This window comes from Phoca vitulina, unplaced genomic scaffold (assembly GCF_004348235.1).
Source record: "Phoca vitulina isolate PV1807 unplaced genomic scaffold, GSC_HSeal_1.0 scaffold31, whole genome shotgun sequence".
NCBI lineage: Eukaryota > Metazoa > Chordata > Mammalia > Carnivora > Phocidae > Phoca > Phoca vitulina.
In genome coordinates, this window is record NW_022589734.1 from 8250049 (window position 1) to 8269544 (window position 19496).

The 19496-nt window shown below is 42.3% G+C and overlaps 1 protein-coding gene and 1 non-coding gene across 3 annotated transcripts in view; both read left to right on the forward strand.

Annotated features, from left to right (window-relative positions):
- Positions 1-19496, forward strand: part of DSP (desmoplakin) — a 44976-nt gene that overhangs the window by 20876 nt on the left and 4604 nt on the right. Inside the window, exons 6-23 of one of the 2 annotated variants that reach the window (XM_032424887.1) lie at positions 254-304; positions 1727-1888; positions 2601-2705; positions 3576-3671; positions 3991-4116; positions 4455-4607; positions 6191-6345; positions 8669-8795; positions 9784-9985; positions 10230-10456; positions 11134-11300; positions 11746-11884; positions 12415-12608; positions 13687-13849; positions 14313-14396; positions 15412-15519; positions 16040-16138; positions 16878-19172. In XM_032424887.1, the coding sequence (XP_032280778.1) occupies positions 254-304; positions 1727-1888; positions 2601-2705; positions 3576-3671; positions 3991-4116; positions 4455-4607; positions 6191-6345; positions 8669-8795; positions 9784-9985; positions 10230-10456; positions 11134-11300; positions 11746-11884; positions 12415-12608; positions 13687-13849; positions 14313-14396; positions 15412-15519; positions 16040-16138; positions 16878-19172 (4653 nt within the window). The remainder of the gene's footprint in view (positions 1-253; positions 305-1726; positions 1889-2600; positions 2706-3575; positions 3672-3990; positions 4117-4454; positions 4608-6190; positions 6346-8668; positions 8796-9783; positions 9986-10229; positions 10457-11133; positions 11301-11745; positions 11885-12414; positions 12609-13686; positions 13850-14312; positions 14397-15411; positions 15520-16039; positions 16139-16877; positions 19173-19496) is intronic. The other variant, XM_032424888.1, reaches the window with a different exon arrangement.
- On the forward strand, positions 14662-14768 carry LOC116645057. Its single transcript, XR_004301887.1, has one exon. It is a non-coding gene; the product is annotated as a U6 spliceosomal RNA (small nuclear RNA).

Below are 19496 nucleotides of genomic sequence, written 5' to 3' on the forward strand. Positions count from 1 at the left end.
CTGACCAAATTTCTCCCTCTTTTCTCTAAGATCTAAAAGATGGTACCACCAGGCCAGTGGAGGGGGTGGGGGTTGCCTTCAAATCCAACTGGGAAAAGGTCCCTGTGGGTAAAAGTTTCTATAGAGCAAACACTTCTTTCTACTGAGTGATCTGAAGTCATTATCTGACAAAAAGGAGGTTTAGAAGGGTTGCTGTTTGTATACCAACCCACAAGGGGAATTAAATAATTACTCACTGTTTATCTTCTTCTAGCGTGAGAAATCTGCCATCTACCAGTTGGAGGAGGAGTATGAAAACCTGCTGGTAAGCTGACTTATTTCTGACATCTCTGTGTTCCATTCCATTAAAATGGAGCACGCCTGGGCGTGAGGCACCTAATGACCGTGGGAGTACCTGGAAGTACATACTTAGGGCCTATAGATGCGACTTTCATTTCTACTGCTGGGTTTCCTTTAGAAGTGAGTATTAGAAGATTTTTTTCTGAAGACAGTACCCAGCGCTGTTCTGTTTGTAAGTTGAGTGTCACATAGATAGCACCTATTTTAAATACTTGCAATTAAAGAGATAAAGCTTTTTCACTGGTGAATGGTAGCCTTTTTATGAAGTATTAGCAAAAATAAGACTTGTTTTCCCCAGATAGAAGTTTCTTAGACCATCATCACCATTTTATGACAAAATGGAAATCAATTCACTGGTCTGGTAAGAAGAAGAGCTATTGCCATTTTTTTTGCCTATTTGTGTCACCCAATCTTCACCTTTTCAGTATTTCTTTGTTGGTAGTGATCCTATTTATTTATTTATTTATTTATAGAGAGAGACACAGAGAGAGAGAGCGCGCCTGAGTCAGGGGAAGATGGGGGAGGGGGAGAGAGAGAAGCCTCACACAGACTCCCCGCTGAGCATAGAACCCGACGCGGGACTTGATCCCAGGACCCTGAGATCATGACCCCTGCTGAAATCAAGAGTCAGACGCTCAGCTGACTCAGCCACCCAGGCACCCCGGCAATGATCCTTTTTAAATAATGTGGCTAGCTGTGACACAATTGTCCTGTTAGGTCTGGGTGTGACTAACGGTACCTTGAATTTTGGGAGTGTGGAAGAGGGCAGGAAAAGCTTAATTTATCTTTTTAAGATTCTAATTTTCCCTTTGTAATCTAAAACTAATTATTGAACCCAAACATCAGTGTCTGAATCAAGACCCTCTTGAATTAGGTTATTCCATTGAATCTAAAAGTACTCCCTGTTCATTGTTAAGCTTGGATGGGTCTTTTTTTACATACTAGGTGGTCAGTGAACATTTTATTGATTCATGTGATTTATTTATTTATTTAATTAATTAAAAAAAATTTTTTTAAAGAAGATAGCAGGAGGGGAAGAATGAAGGGGTGGATATCGGAGGGGGAGACGAACCATGAGAGATGATGGACTGAAAAACAAACTGAGGGTTCTAGAGGGGAGAGGGGTGGGAGGATGGATTAGCCTGGTGATGGGTATTAAAGAGGGCACGTTCTGCATGGAGCACTGGGTGTTATGCACAAACAATGAATCATGGAACACTACATCAAAAACTAATGATGTAATGTATGGTGATTAACATAACAATAAAAAATTTAAAAAAAATTTTTTTATGTAAAAGGGACCACACAGTCTTATCTCTGGAATTGCAGAGAACACCATTAATGTGCATACTGTGATCCTAATGCTGCTTTTGAACTTCCTGTGTAGAAAGCGTCCTTTGAGAGGATGGATCACCTACGACAGCTGCAGAACATCATCCAGGCCACGTCCCGAGAGATCATGTGGATCAATGACTGTGAGGAGGAGGAGCTGCTCTATGACTGGAGTGATCGGAACACCAACATCGCCCAGAAGCAGGAGGCCTTCTCTGTAAGCTCACCCCTTCTGGTTGTAGATGTGAGGCTCTTGCCTGGGAGGGCCCTGAGATGGGGATGAATGGCCTTGAAATAACTTAATCAACTCCTTTGTCATTCAGCCTCTGTTGAAATGGTCATGGAGAGCCATTCCTTTCTGGAAGCTTTTCTGGTGACTTTAGAGGGGCAATGCATTGCTTAACATCCTGGAAGTCAGCAGATAGGGTCAGAATTAGGCATTCAGATATCCCAGAGGGTGTGTAGCACAGTAGGATGGTGGATTAAAACTTATGTGTGGCTTTGGGCAAGACATGTCACCAGGGGGGCGCCTGGGTGGCTCAGTCATTAAGCATCGGCTCAGGTCATGTTCCCAGGGTCCTGGGATCGAGCCCTACATCGGGCTCCCTGCACTGCGGGAAGCCTGCTTCTCCCTCTCCCTCTCCCCCTGCTTGTGTTCCTTCTCTTGCTATCTCTCTCTGTCAAATAAATAAATCTTTAAAAAAAAAAAGACATGTCACCAGTGTGGCCTCTGCCATGTACTAGATGACCTCAAACGTCCTTTTTGGTCTTAAAAATGCTATGATTCTTGAGGAAATCATAACACAATTCTTTGACATTGTTCATTTCCACAATGCAGTTTTGTGTTCTAAGTTCCCTTCAATATGGAGGAAGTGCTGGAAGGCTAATGGTGACTTGCTCTGAAGTGTTTACTTTTCTTTCATGTATAGATACGCATGAGCCAACTGGAAGTTAAGGAAAAAGAGCTCAATAAGCTTAAACAAGAAAGTGATCAACTTGTCCTCAATCAGCATCCAGCTTCAGACAAAATTGAGGTAGGCTTCATGAGATTTATATTTTTATTAGAGAAAAAAGGGAACTTTTTGTAAAGACTATACAGATGAATGATTCTTATCTGTCATAAAGCCATGACAAGTTTATTTTATATATTTTGGGATCAGCACCCTAGACTGGCAGTTGGCACGCTTTTCTGGAAAGGACCAAATAATAAACATTTTAGGTCTGCAGACCATTTGGTTTCTGTCGAAATTACTTAACTCTGCCATTATAGTGTGAAAGCAAACATAACAATATGTAAGTGAACAGGCATGGCTGTGTTCCAATAAAACTTTATTTATAAATGCAGGCAGTGGGCCAGATGTGGCCCTTGGGCTGTGGCTTGCTGACCTCTGCCCTAGGCTGCCATCTGTGGGCTGTGCTCAAGGCTGACATTAGCTGGTATGACATCAACTGGTATGGCCATATTGGTTGGAAGTATTTTCCTATCAGTTGGTGAGAGTCACTGCCTTAAGACCCTCAAGCCCTCTGCATGGGTTCCTCGGACTTGCCCGTCATCTTGGCAGCTGTATCGGGACAGGGTGCAGTGGAAGGACCCTGCTCCAGTGTCACCTCTAGTGTCTACTCTAATTCTGATTGGTCGGTAGCGATGCCATTTGAGTGAGTATTTTGACAAATACTCCTAATGGTACCTATTTGCTAAAACTGGTTTTAAAGTTTAATTTCTACGGTACCATGAGTTCCCTGTTGGGAAATTCTGTTTTCACTTTTTAGAAAAACATTTGCTTGATTTGGTAGTCGATAAAAAAATGTTTCATAGCTTTCAGTCGGGCTCACATATCTATCAAAGAACGGATGTCCTTGTATGCCTGAGTGGTGATGTGACAGCTGATGTTTTCTTGCTTCAGGCCTATATGGACACTCTTCAGACACAGTGGAGCTGGATTCTTCAGATCACCAAGTGCATTGACGTTCACCTCAAAGAAAATGCTGCCTACTTTCAGGTTTTTATGCTTAGTAGTAATTTAATTGTCGTTTAGGTCCTAATACCTTATTTTTTGGAATGTATTTTTTTAAAGCACCGAAAACAATCTTCAAAATATTTTACAAATACCATTTATTGGCTTTCAGTTTAGAGCAGCACAGACTGGTAACCTGGGCACCAGTCACTCAGATGTCTCTTGCTGTCCCATGAGTTAATATCGTTTCATTAGCCGCCTGTTAAATAGACTCAGGGAAGGTAGTCCTTGACATGGAAATGCTAGATGTTGCTGTTTACTGACTGCCTTTTCATTAACGCGTGATCACGCTCATCTTTAATAGTTTTTTGAAGAGGCCCAGTCAACCGAAGCCTACCTGAAGGGCCTTCAGGACTCCATCAGAAAGAAGTACCCCTGTGATAAGAACATGCCCCTGCAGCGCCTGCTGGAACAGATCAAAGAGCTGGAGGTATCATCACAAAGCAAAAACAGAGAGAATACTGATTACTTGGCGTGAAATTTCCTTTGGAAAAGCATACTTCAAATTCCATCTACGTAGGCTTTTCACACAATGATAGTCTTTCCCGCCCACTCAATTCGCGGCTCTGTAGCTTCCAAAGTGGCTCATTATGAAAGGTCCCGAGAGTCCCTGCCCATAGAGGAATTTGTAGCTTTTTGGAGCTCAGACAATGATAGCAATTTCTTATTTGTCATGTCGTAGCAGCTATTTTGGTGTCACTTGCAGCTCTTCTCTGAAATTCACAGAGTATTTATGTGATGAAAACACGATCTTATTTGCAATTGCAGAAAGAACGAGAGAAAATCCTCGAATACAAGCGTCAGGTACAGAACTTGGTAAACAAGTCCAAGAAGATCGTGCAGCTGAAACCACGGAACCCAGACTATAGAAGCAACAAACCCATCATTCTCAGGGCTCTCTGTGACTACAAACAAGACCAGGTGTGCACTCGGTTATTCAGAATGAAGCCCAAGTTTTCCCTTCCTTTACACAGAGAGTTTTGTCAATAGAGGGAGTCGAGTTTAATCCAGGTTTCAGTGAGCAGCACAGAAAATGCCTTTCTTTCATACACAAAGCAGCAAGCTGTGGAAAAATGCAGCAGCTCTGTTCTAAGTCCTAGCAGAGTTTTTAATAATTAGGACAGCAGTTATTTATAGACTATTTATTTTATTTTATTTTTTATTTATTTTATTTTTTGGTAAAGATTTTATTTACTTGAGAGAGAGAGAGAAAGAGAGAGGGAGCAGGACGAGGGGCAGAGGGAGAGGGAGAAGCAGACTCCCCGCTGAGCAGAGAGCCCGACGAGGGGCTAGATCTCAGGACCCTGGGAGCATGACCTGAGCTGAAGGCAGACGCTTAACCGACTGAGCCACCCTGGCGTCCCTAGACTATTCATTTTAAGTCTTAACACTTTTCTTCTTCTAATATGCAAAACTTTATTTGTGATCACCCTTTAAATCTTAAATTTTAAAGTCTTTAAATTTCTTGAAAGATCTTTGAATTTCTGACATAAAAGAAATGAGAAATGTGACCATTATGCTGCATATGAAGTGACTATCATTGCAGATTTTCTGCAGTCACTGAGCCCATCAACTCTGCGGGCTTGCGGTAAATACAAGCATCTATATGGAAAGATGACTTGGTTTTACTAGTTATTTATGTAATTCCCACAACTCTGATTTCTTATAAAAATTACGGAGGGTTTAAGAAATATGATCAGTTGCTTAGATAAATGTTCTAAAACAATGGAGTTTATTCTCGCAGGAAAAAATATTTTAAGAACTTGCATGGAGAGGAGAAGTTGAAATAGCGATTGAAATATGTAAATATCAAGCTTGTTACATTTCACCAGTGAGGATAGTTGTCATATTCGAAGTGTACCCCTTTCAAGAAGCTATGGAGTTAATTTAAAAAATAAGGTATTTGGATGTTGGAGTTAATTTAGAAAGTTGTTTTTCTGGGGACCTGATGCCAGAATTTGTTGTTTTTACTTCTAAATTTTAAGAGCGAATGTGTGAGGCAAGTAACTTTGCATAGTAAATCTAAAATGTAAAATATGAACTCACAAAAATAGGAAAGCCATGGGGTGAATTTTTGCTTTACAAAAGGATTTCTCACTTTACTGATGGATTCCCCAGGCTGTCTTTTAGAAAGTTACTTTACCTAATTCATTTTATACACACCTTTTAGGCTCTGGTGCATTATTTAAAGCATCAGTATTGTTGGGATGTATAAAGATCATCTTCATTTAAAGAAAAATAATAAGGAGCACCTGGGTAGCTTAGTTAGTTAAGCATTCGACTCTTGATCTCGACTCAGGTCATTATCTCATTGTTGTGAGTTCAGGCCCCATGTTGGACTCCACACTGGGCGTGGAGCCTACTTAAAAAAAATAAAATAAAGAAAAATAATAAGGTAAAAGCTCAAATGGTTTGCACAGTTTTATCTCTATTTGTCTTTGAGAAAAAAAGATAAACATGTGTACTCATGAGTAAAGCCAAAACACGGGCCACTTGCCTTACAGAAAATCGTGCACAAAGGGGATGAGTGCATCCTGAAGGACAATAATGAGCGCAGCAAGTGGTATGTGACGGGTCCTGGAGGTGTGGACATGCTCGTCCCTTCTGTCGGTCTGATTATCCCTCCTCCAAATCCTCTGGCCGTAGACCTCTCGTGCAAGTAAGTTGTTGAAGTTTCTAGTAGCCACAACGTGAATGCGAGTGTGGAGAAATAGGGCAAATGCTTATACGAAAAACACAGACATACTCTTTTTCACTAAAATCCCCTCCCTTGAAAAAAGGAGCCTCAGGAAGGTCCCCTTGCATTGTTATGCGACTTTATGTTGAAGATTCCAGTTTTTATTGGAAGGTAAAAGGGAATGTCTGACTGTGTACGGGGACCGGAGGAAACAATTCTTTTTTTTTAAATAGTAAATATTTAATATGTAAATATTAAACAACACACTACTGCACAAGCAATGGGCCAAATAAGAAATCAAATGGCAAATCAAAATATGTCCCAGAACAAAAGAAAATACCCCACAATATTCCAAAACCTATGGGATGCAGCAAAAGCAGATATTACAGTGAAATTTACCTGTGAATGCTTGTATTAAGAAAAAAAAGTTCAAATAAACAACTTAACATTATTCCACAAGGAACCAGGAAAAGAAGAAACCTAGCTGAAATTTAGTAGAGGAAGGAAAGAACAAAGAAAAATCAGAAATAAATAAAATCAAGACCAGAATAAACAATAACATAACACTGAAAGTAATGACCAGTTTTTCCAAAAAGAGAAACAAAATTGGCAATGCTTTAACTACATTAGCTAAGGGGGAAAAAAAAAGGAGAGAAGATTCAAAAATCAAAATGAGAAATGGAAGAGAAAACAGTACAACAGTTAACTACAGAAATACATAGTGTGATAACAGATTACTCTAAAGAGTTATATACTAACAAATCAGATAACTTAGGGGGAAAAAAAACCCAGATAATTCCTAAAAATGCACGAGTTACCAAGATTGAATCATGAATCTTGAATCCAAGTAATAGGAAATCTTCGTAGACCAATAACAAGAATGAAAGTTAAATTAGGAATCAAAAATCTCCTGGCACAGGAAAGCTCAAGACCACATTAAAAATACATAATTAATGACAATCTTTATCAAAATCTTACAAATAATGGAATAGAGGAAACACATTCAAAATCATTCCATGAGGCCATTACTACCCCTAACCAAAGCAGGATAAAAATACAGAAATAAGAGTCTAGTTTGTCCCATATAAGTATTGTTACTCCGACTTTCTTTTGACATCCATTTGCATAATAAATGTTTCTCTACCCCCTCACCTTCACTCTGTAGCTGTCTGTTAGTCTAAAATGATTCTCTTGTAGGCAGCATATAGATGGGTCTTGTTTTTTTTTTTTAATCTGTTCTGACACCCTATGTCTTTTGATTAGAGCATTTAGTCCATTTATATTCAAAGTAATTATTGATAGATATGTATTTATTGCCATTTTATTACTTGTTTTGTCATTGTTTCTGGAGATGTTCTCTAATCCTTTCTTGTCTTTGTCACTTTTTGTCTCTCCTTTGCACTCAAAGAATCTCCTTTAATATTTCCTGCAGGGCTGGTTTAGTGGTCATAAACTCCTTTAGTTTTTGTTTGTCTGGGAAACTATCTCTCCTTCTACTCTGAATGACAGCCTTGCTGGATAGAGTATTCTTGGCTGCAGCCTTTTCCCATTCAGTACTTTGACTATATCATGCCACTCCCTTCTGGCTTGCCAAGTTTCTGTTGAGAAATCTCCAGCTAGCCTTACAGGTTTTCCCTTGTAAGTTAAGGACTTCTTTTGTCTTGCTGCTTTTAAGATTTTTTTCTTTACCACTCTTTTGCGAATTTAATTACAATATGTTTCGTGTTGGCCTGCTATTGTTAATTTTGATGGGAGTTCTCTGTGCCTCCTGGATCCAGATGTCTGTGAGGAAACAATTCCTACCATGTATCTTGAGGGCATTGTTTCAAAGTTCTTCTTCCCTTTTTAGACTATCAGTAATTTTGCAGGTAGCCACAAATATAAAATGCCCTTCATATTAATACCTGCTCATCAACAAGCAGGTAGAGCATTCATTGTACTGATTGTCCGTGGCAGATTCTTGTCCACCTTTTATTATGGAAATCCTCAGCCATACACAGAATAAGGAAGGTAACATAACAAGCCCACGTGCTCGCTTCCAAGCTGCAGTAGCCATCAGCATCCCATGAGCGGTTTCTCCCTGTCATCCTGCATGGTGTTAGACTTCTGTCTATTAGAAAGTGGCTGACAAACAATAGGAGAACAAAGTGAATTACCTCTACTAATGTTGTTCACTGAGAATGAACTTTTGGAGAGTAACTTAGTCCAGATCCATTGAAATGTTGAGTGTTTAAAAAGTATACATTTGCCCATTACTCTGTTAGTTCTTGGGGACTCCAGTGTGTTTTCCCCTTGTGCCTTCTAGGATTGAGCAGTACTATGAGGCCATCTTGGCTCTGTGGAATCAGCTATACATCAACATGAAGAGCCTGGTGTCCTGGCACTACTGCATGATCGACATCGAGAAAATCAGGGCCATGACTATCGCCAAGGTACATCCTCAGGACCACTCGGGCTGCCTCGGGGAGGCTCCACACTGCCCCCCGTGGTGCTTCTTTCTGCCAGGCAGACCTCCTAGCAGTGCAGCTGATGCTTTTGTATGTCATCAGGAGAGTTAGCTCAGCCTGCCTGGGTGGTTAGGGTCCATCCCACATAGAGTGGGAGGGATTCACAAGTGGCTGGTTCTGGTACAAACAGAAGTACAAACTACAGTTCCCTGACAAGACAGAAGTACCATGGAAAAGGCATGTGGTCCTGTAATTTCTCCTTTGATGTAATGGAAAGCTAGATCATAAATTATTAACTGGATAGCACAGAAGTAAAAGGTGGGATAGAATTCTTGAAATAACACCCACAGCATTAGTTCTCTAGATCAGTGGTTTTTGAGTTATGGTCTGAAGAATCCTAGCTTAAGGGGGTCCTCTAGGGATGACAGGGCCAGCAGAGAGGAGAGAGGCACAGAATGGATACATCTGGTGCTCCCCCTTACTCCCCCTTTTCTCTTTTCAGTCAGAGCAGCTTTGCTATGATCTGCTTTAGGTTTGTGACTTCTGAGTAATATTTCCTTTGGCGAATAAAATTCTGCAGGAAAAAAATAGACAACCCACTGCCATGGCTTTGAGGAGCAAACTTGGAATCCTCAAGGACCTTTTATATCTTTTTCTTTTTTTAAAGATTTATTTATTTGAGAGAGTTGGGGGGGAGGGGCAGAGGGAGAGGGAGAATCTCAGGCAGACTCCACACTGAGCGCAGAGCCTGACGCAGGGCTTGATCTCACAACCTTGAGATCATGACCTGAGCCGAAACCAAGAGTCAGGTGCTTAACTGACTGCGCCACCGAGGAGCCCCAAAGACCTTCTATATCTTGATCAGCCTTTGACAAGTATTGCCTTAAGCCACCGATAGCATAGGGCTTTTTCCGGCACTCTTCTTGGTCACGCTATGGGGACAATCAAACGCTCCTGCCTGGTTTACTTGCAGCTGAAAACGATGCGGCAGGAAGATTACATGAAGACAATATCTGACCTTGAGCTACATTACCAAGAGTTCATCAGAAACAGCCAGGGCTCGGAGATGTTTGGAGATGACGATAAGCGGAAAATGCAGTCTCAGTTCACGGATGCCCAGAAGCACTACCAGACCCTGGTCATACAGCTCCCTGGCCACCCCCAGCACCAGACAGGTGTGCAGCGTCTTTCTCTTTGTATCCACCACACACACAGCTTTCACAGAAAGTAGTTTGCTTACAACTGGTTTCAGAATCACTTCTTTGGGAAATAACATATCAAAAGTCACCTATACACTAAATTTTCAGGATCAAATCAAAGGAGGGAGCTATAGTTTGTGCAGTATGGGTATTTTTTGAGGCCGAGCACCCTCCTAGCTAGGAATTCTCTGATTTTTGCTGTCCTGACATGTTTTTACAGTAACCACAACTGAAATCACTCATCATAGTTCCTGCCAAGATCTCAACCATAATAAAGTGATTGAAACCAACAGAGAAAACGACAAGCAGGAAACATGGATGCTGATGGAGCTCCAGAAGGTTCGCAGGCAGATGGAGCACTGTGAGGGCAGAATGGCCCTTAAAAACATCCTTCTAGCAGACCAAGGGTCTACGCACCACATCACAGTGAAAATAAATGAGCTCAAGGTAGGCATCCAGTACTGTTTTGCCTGATTCCAGCTATATTTGAATTTATCTGCAAACTAATTAAAAAAACTACTGGTTTAAATATTTATAGAGAAGAAGCACTAATTTTCAAGAAAACAGGCTTCTGGCAGGATTTCCTTTTTTCTTTGCCATGCCTCCAAATTTGTAGAAGGTTGCCAGGCTGGGGATTAAGCCACCTTTGTGTTGGTTTATGGGTGGCTGAATCAGGCTACGTCGTGCTTCGTTCATTTTTAAAGTTTTCATAAACATTAATTTGGTTGCTGCCTGAAACCACCTATGATACGGGCTAAACAGGTGGAATCACTTTTATTTATAGAGAGGAGACTGACACGGAGATATTTGATGGGGCGGGGGAGAGGGCTGGTAAAAGCTCAAAGCCATGGACAGAGCTGAGACCGTAGCCCCAGTGTTCTAACTCCCCGCTCCGGGATCTTTTCTGCTCAGCCACACCTGGGCACCACATTAGGAAATGCAACATATATACCCTAAGAAAGAGGGCCATGTTTACACAGTGCCGGAAAGGCCTCCCCGAAGAAGGAAATGAAATGTCAACTCCGTCTCTTGAGTCTTTTCCATTTAGTGGACTTGTTCGGGACAAAAAATGATGATAAGAATCAGACAGCTAAATCTAGCACTTTCCTTCTTTTTTTGAACAGAGTGTGCAGAACGATTCTCAAGCCATTGCTGAAGTTCTCAACCAGCTGAAAGATATGCTAGCTAACTTCAGAGGTTCAGAAAAATACTGCTATTTACAGAATGAGGTATTTGGACTGTTCCAGAAACTGGAAAACATCAATGGTGTTGCAGATGGCTACTTAAACAGGTAAACGCGACTGACCTCGATCACAGACATTTTGCTGTTCTCAGGCTTCATTTTGTCAGACTTCCTTTGCTTTCTATGCTTGACTCACTGCGGCCTTGTCTTCCAGTTTCTCGACTCACTACAGGCTTACTTACACTCTTCTGTGCTCCTGAGAGAGGGTCCTCTAGCCTCGGTGTTCATTCCACCGTGGTGAAATCTAATGCATCTTACAGCTAAGGTGTATCTGTAAGAGCCAGGACTTCGAAATCTTCAGTGAATGCACAAGGGCTGTCTGAATCATGGTGCAGGGGCAGAGGGAGGCAGTTTATTCCTCCTGCAGCTTGTAAAATAGGCAAAATGAATTTTTATCAGCTTTAACATTCTTTCATTAATAGTGGCCAGAGCCAAACCTTCAAAGGCTAATTACATCACCGACAATGTTCTTGGCCTCCTTGGCTCTTTACAGCTTATGCACGGTGAGAGCTCTACTCCAGGCCATCCTGCAGACAGAAGACATGTTAAAGGTGTACGAAGCCAGACTCACCGAAGAGGAAACCGTGTGCCTGGATCTGGATAAGGTGGAAGCTTACCGCTGTGGGCTGAAGGTAACCAAAGTTACATCCCGTTATCACAGTGCCCTGGGTTATGGGAAATAATGCAGGACTGCTCAGTCCCCAATCCTGAGGCTTCACTAAGTTTTTACGAGTCTTGAGGATTCCTGGATTTCACTGGCCATACATGGTTGACGTCTGTCTTTATCTCTAGGACACTGTTTTCCAAAGTGTGCTAGCGGGAACTATGTGCATAGGTAATTTGTGGTGAGATGAGTTTGGGGAATGCAGAGTTAAACATAATTAAACTGGTTTCTTTACTACAGGACTTCTCCTCCTCTTCAAGAACGTTCATATGTGTTACAATTATTCAGGAACGGAATAGAGTATGGTATTCAGCATTTCGCAAACAAATGAATTTCTCACACCGAATCTTTTATTAACGGGGTAGCATAAGGAACTAGATCATGGACATAAATATTGGAAAATGCAATCAGTAAATACATCTTCCTGGACTGATTATCACTTAAAAATACAAGTATTCCAAGAGATTAATTTGTACTCTTTTCTTTCTCCTGTGACAGAAAATCAAAAATGACTTGAACTTGAAGAAGTCCTTGTTGGCCACCATGAAGACAGAGCTGCAGAAAGCCCAGCAGATCCACTCCCAGACCTCACAGCAGTATCCACTCTATGACCTGGACCTGGGCAAGTTCAGTGACAAAGTCGCACAGCTGACAGACCGCTGGCAAAAAATAGATAAACAGATAGACTACAGGTGTGCCAACCTCTTTCCCTGCTTTCTTCCCATTTGGTTGTTCCAAGATAATGTCACTTGAAATAATCACTGTAAAAGTAGTGGTTTGGTTTGGTGTCTAAGGTAGGCACAAGGGGCTCTCTGTTCTTGGACTGCCTGGAGGTAGCTTTGTTGGCAATGGGAAGTAGCTAAATCACAATAGACCAGCTTGAATCAACCCATATCAGGTGCTCTCCAGGCTCTTAGGAAAAAGCGGAAGCCATTGCTCAGTCTCTTTTGGGCCCTATAAACTCTTGTTAGGACTATTGGAAGGAGTAGATGCTTTGAGTGAGTGTTCTTCTTAAATGTAAGAAAATTACATCCTATACAAAAGAAATGCCTTATTCCAAATGAAGGTTAAAAAGTATCCTGAATTTTGGTGTAGTTCTTTTTAGTAACTCCTTTTTTGAAAACATCTTTATTGATCAAAACGAACCAAACAAACGTCTTTATTGGTAACTAATTCACGTGTCATACAATTCACCCATTGGAAGTATACAGTCCAGTGGATTTTAGTGTATCAGAAAGGTGTAACCATCACCACAATTGACATCTACGACATTTTCTTTACCCTACAAAAAAAGCCCCGTTCCCATTACCAGTCACTCCCCATTACCTCCCAACCCTCTGGCCCCAAGCAACTGCCTGTCTTCCCTCTGTCTCTGTAGATTTGCCTATTCTGGACATTTCGTATGAATGGAATCAGACAATGTGTGGTCCTTTGTGACTGTTTTTCCCACTCAGCATAATGTTTTCAAGGTTACTCCCTAGTGTAGCATGTATCAGTCCTTCATTCCTTTTTATGATTGAATCATATTCTACCATATAGCTATACCACATTTTATTTATTCCTTCATCCGTTGATGATTTTTTGGCTATCATGAAAGATGTCCCTAGGAACATTCATGTAGAACTTTTTGTATGGGCGTGTGTTTTCGGTCTCTTGAGCATGCAGCAGGTAGAATTACTGGGTGATACTGTGTGATGTCATGTGATAACTCTGTTAAATGCTTTCAGGAACAGTGGCACTGCTTTAACAATTTTATCCTGTTTTCTCCAGACTGTGGGACTTGGAGAAACAAATTAAGCAACTGAGGAATTACCGTGATAACTATCAGGCTTTCTGCAAGTGGCTCTATGATGCCAAACACCGCCAGGATTCCTTAGAATCCATGAAGTTTGGTGACTCCAACACAGTCATGCGATTTTTGAATGAGCAGAAGGTACAAGCCAATTGGTCATTCCCTTAGATAACGCTAGGTGTGAGCTGTATTTTCCTCTGGTTTTCATAGCAGTACCTAGGTTCGAAACAATATGTAATACTACTAGTTCATTTTGTGAATGCTTGCAGAAGGCCCGGAGGAAAAAAAAAACAATTGAGATACTTACAAAGAAATCAATTATGAACTAGAAATAATGTAATATTGTAGCAAAGTATCTTTATAAATTGAGGTGTTAGGATCAGAAAAGAGCACAGATTAGAAAGTTTCCTCTTAGAGAAAAAAAGTTGAAGATTTCGTGCTTCTCTTTTCTGAGGAGAAAACATGCTCATCTCCTAAGGTTTAACTGTGAGGTCACTGAATGGAGAAATAAACTGAAGAAAAACAGTTGTTCGACAGTGAAATAACATTTATGTAAAATTATTTATACACTTTGATGTTTATAAATACTTTATTTTTTATATAGAACTTGCACAATGAAATATGTGGCAAACGAGACAAATCAGAAGAAGTTCAAAAAATTGCCGAACTTTGTGCAAATTCGATTAAGGTATGTTAGCTTCGACAAAGAATGTTGGTATTTCTTTTTTTTTTTTAGATTTTATTTATTTATTCGACAGAGAGAGTGAGAGAGCACAAGCAGAGGGAGCAGTAGAGGGAGAGGAAGAAGCAGGCTTCCCACTGAGCAGGGAGCCTGATGCGGGGCTTGATCCCAGGACCCTGAGATTATGACCTGAGCCGAAGGCAGACGCTTAACCATCTGAGCCACCCAGGCGCCCTGAATGTTGGCATTTCATCAAGAATAAATATTAACTGTGCTCCCTTCAGCAGCACATGTACTGAAATTGGAATGATACAGAGAATATTAGCATGGCTCTTGCACAAGGATGACATGCAAATTTGTGAAGTGTTCCAGATTTTAAAAATCTCTATTATTAACTGCATTATTTTCTGATTTACTTTAAAGAGCACACACCTCTTTTTTTAAATTTTAAAGATTTTTTATTTTTTTATTTTTTTAGAGAGAGAGAGAGCGCATGCGCATGCACGTGCGTGAGCAGGGGGAAGGGCAGAGGGAGAGGGAGAAAGAGAATCCTGAGTAGACTCCAGACTGAGCACAGAGCCTGATGTGGGGCTCAATCTCATAACCTGAGCCAAAATCAAGAGTCAAATATTTAACCGACTGAGCCACCCAGGTGCCCCAAAGACTATAAACTTCTTGAGGATAGCAATTATGGCTTTATGTATTCTTTCCTGAACAGACCGTAGAAAGTTTGTCATCCGTTAACCTGAATTCATTGCACATTGGCAGTATCTATAGGAATGAGCTGGTCTTCATTCTTTACACTGGTAGTATGTGCAAAAATCTTCATTTGGTATATAAAGATGTACTACTTGGTTTAATAATGTAATATATTCGCTACTTGGACACCATCAGTACATGACAACCTTTGGGGTTGGTCATTAGAAATACAGCTTGATGATTTAAAACCATGGAATTGTAGCTGTCAGTGACTCTTTTAAGCCCGTTAGGTAGGTTTATCTTAAACTTTTTTATTTGGCAGGATTATGAACTCCAGCTTGCATCATACACCTCAGGCCTGGAGACTCTCCTGAACATACCTATCAAGAGAACCATGGTGCAGTCTCCCTCTGGGGTGATTCTGCAAGAGGTAAATATGTCATTACATGTTTCTTAGTTGCCCCTCCTGCATCTTCTCTTTTCCCTGTGCCCTTCCTGTCTTCCCCGCAGACCCTGAATGCACCCCTTGTTACAGGGTACCTACTCAAAACAGGTTTAATAGCAGGTTATGCTCCCTTAGCGTGAGCCATCAATACCCGATGCATTTTAGGAAATGGTCAGTGGAAGTCTGTATCTAGTGTTTCTATGCTAGAATCTTTGCAGAAACTGGGCTTAAAGTCTAGGTTTAATGAGGGAGGCTTTTAACAAGTGGAAAGTGTCTAGTAGATTTTTAAAAGACAGCTTCTTCCCAAAGATGTCAGAGAACATCACCTGTCGGATGGCTTAGGAGAAACACCCTAGAGTCATGAGGTTGGAATACAATGTTATCAGCCCTTTGCTTTGTTGTACTTCTAGATTTTGGAATAAGCACACATGAATGAAGGGAGTTCACTCTTTAAATTATCTTTTCAATTTTAAATTATAATTTCTTTCACTCCTTCTTTTGCAAGGCTGCTGATATGCACGCTCGGTACATAGAACTACTTACAAGGTCTGGAGACTATTATAGATTCTTAAGTGAGATGCTGAAGAGTTTGGAAGATCTGAAGGTAATTTATTTACTTTATTTCCTTGGAGGATCAGAAAAGAAAATGGAATAGAACCTTATTATTGTTATTGCCTTGTTATAACCTGGATTTGGACATACTCACTGGTATATAGTTTGTTCATAAGTCAGGTATTAGTTCTGTGATCCAGGACACTGCTCTGAATGGAGTTAGGTAATATTTACAAAATTCTAGCTACTTTACCTTACAAAAAAACCCCAGTAATTTCCTTTATCGTTTGGTCAAGTGATTTGCTTTATTTGTTTGTGTGTGTGTTAAATTAAGGAAGAGAACATCCTGGACTGGCTGGATTTGGATTGTTTTATGTTGAATAATTGTTTCATTTACTCCTCATTTCTAATACACGCATTGAGTTTATATGGAAACTTCCTACCTTGAAATAAAGGAAACATAATTCATGAAATCTCAAGCTTTTGATCTTGGAAGAAATTGCCTCATTTACAGACGAGGCAAGGGAAACTCAAAGGTGTTCGTTCTATCAGTTGCTAAGATCATACAGATAGTTGATGGAAGAATTGTGACGAGAACACAGATAGCATGCGTTCTTGTCTAGTAGCTTTCCCCTCATATCACTCTATATGTGTGCTTCTGCGTGTGTGTGTGTGCGTGTGTGGTGTGTGCATGCACGTATGCAGGCGTGTAAAGAGAAATGAGACCACATGATGGGCTTACAATGTGAAATGTTTTTCTTTCAACCTAATTTCTGCTTTTGCTTCCCCAGCTGAAAAATACCAAGATTGAAGTTTTGGAGGAGGAGCTCAGACTGGCCCGGGATGCCAATTCTGAAAACTGCAACAAGAACAAATTCCTGGATCAGAACCTGCAGAAATACCAGGCGGAATGTTCCCAGTTTAAAGCCAAGCTCGTGAGCCTGGAGGAGCTCAAGAGGCAGGCGGAGCTGGATGGGAAGTCAGCGAAGCAAAACCTGGACAAGTGCTATGGCCAAATAAAAGAACTCAACGAGAAGATCACCCGGCTGACTTACGAGATCGAAGACGAGAAGCGGAGGAGGAAGGCCGTGGAAGACAGGTTTGACCAACAGAAGAGTGACTATGACCAGCTGCAGAAGGCCAGGCAGTGTGAGAAGGAGAGCCTTGGCTGGCAGAAAATGGAGTCTGAGAAGGCCATCAAGGAGAAGGAGTACGAGATAGAAAGGTTGAGGGTTCTTCTGCAGGAGGAGGGCGCCCGGAAGAGAGAATATGAAAATGAGCTGGCAAAGGTAAGAAACCACTATAATGAGGAGATGAGTAATTTAAGGAACAAGTATGAAACAGAGATTAACATTACGAAGACCACCATCAAGGAGATATCCATGCAGAAAGAGGATGATTCCAAAAATCTGAGAAACCAGCTTGACCGCCTCTCGAGGGAAAATCGAGACCTGAAGGATGAAATCGTCAGGCTCAATGACAGCATCCTGCAGACCACCGAGCAGCGGCGGCGGGCCGAGGAAGATGCCCTGCAGCAGAAGGCCTGTGGCTCAGAGATGCTGCAAAAGAAGCAACATCTGGAGATCGAGCTGAAGCAGGTCATCCAGCAGCGCTCCGAGGACAACGCAAGACACAAGCAGTCCCTGGAGGAGGCTGCAAAGACCATTCAGGACAAAAACAAGGAGATAGAGAGACTCAAAGCTGAGTTTCAGGAGGAGGCCAAGCGCCGCTGGGAATATGAGAATGAACTGGCTAAGGTAAGAAACAATTACGATGAGGAAATCATTAGCTTAAAGAACCAGTTCGAGACGGAGATCAACGTCACCAAGACAACCATCCACCAGCTCACCATGCAGAAGGAAGAGGACACCAGTGGCTACCGAGCCCAGATCGACAACCTCACCAGGGAAAACCGGAGCCTGTGTGAGGAAGTAAAGCGGCTGAAGAACACGTTGGCCCAGACCGCGGAGACTCTCAGGAGGGTGGAGGAAAACGCCCAGCAGCAGAAGGCCACCGGCACCGAGGTGTCGCAGAGGAAACAGCAGCTGGAGATCGAGCTGAGGCAGGTCACTCAGATGCGCACCGAGGAGAGCGTGCGATACAAGCAGTCATTGGACGACGCTGCCAAGACGATCCAGGACAAAAACAAGGAGATAGAAAGGTTAAAGCAACTGATAGAGACGGAAACCAGCGCGCGGAAGTGCCTGGAAGAGGAGAACGCGAAGTTGCAAAGGGCCCAGTATGAGCTGCAGAAAGCGAACAGCAGTGCGACCGAGACGATCGGCAAGCTGAAGGTTCAGGAGCAAGAGCTCACACGCCTGAGGCTCGACTACGAGAGGGTCTCCCAGGAGAGGACCGTGAGGGACCAGGACATTGCGCGGTTCCAGAGCTCTCTGAAGGACCTGCAGCTGCAGAAGCAGAAGGTGGAAGAGGAGCTGAGCCGGCTGAGGAGGGCCGCCTCAGAAGACTCGTCGAAAAGGAAGAAGCTGGAGGATGAGCTGGAAGGCATGAGGAGGTCTCTGAAGGAGCAGGCGATAAAAATCACCAGCCTGACCCAGCAGCTGGAGCAGGCGTCCATCGTCAAGAAACGCAGTGAGGACGACCTCCGGCAGCAGAGGGAAGTGCTGGACAGCCACCTGAGGGACAAGCAGAGGACCCAGGAGGAGCTCAGAAGGCTCTCCTCTGAGGTCGAGGCCCTGAGGCGGCAGTTGCTTCAGGAGCAGGAAAGTGTCAAACAAGCGCACCTGAGGAACGAGCATTTCCAGAAGGCGATAGAGGATAAGAGCAGAAGCTTGAATGAAAGCAAAATCGAAATCGAGAGGCTGCAGTGCCTCACAGAGAACCTGACCAAGGAGCACTTGATGCTGGAGGAAGAGCTTCGGAACCTGAGGCTGGAGTACGACGACCTCAGGAGGAGCCGGAGTGAGGCGGATAGTGACAAAAACACGACCATCTCTGAACTCAGGAGCCAGCTGCAGATCAGCAACAACCGGACCATGGAACTGCAGGGGCTGATTAATGATTTACAGAGAGAGAGGGAAAATTTGAGACAGGAAATTGAGAAATTCCAAAAGCAGGCTTTAGAGGTATTCACAAATATTTGATCACAGCTTCACTGTCTTTGAAATCATTCACTCCACTTTCATCTCATCTCGGCTGTGCTCTGCTCCTGGGATTGGCTGCTCGCAGACACTCTGCTTTTTCTGTTTATTGCTGTACTGCTATCTGTCATAACCCAGGCCACTGCTTTAAAGTGATCTCAGTGCTCTTTGCCCTTCTGTTCTCTCCCTGCGTCGATGCCAGTCTGTGTGGAACCTCTGTCTGGCCAGGCTTTTCGAACATCAGCAGGGGTACAACAGCTCAGAGTTTGTCTTCTGAATGTTCCACTCTATTTTCTAGAAGATAGCTCT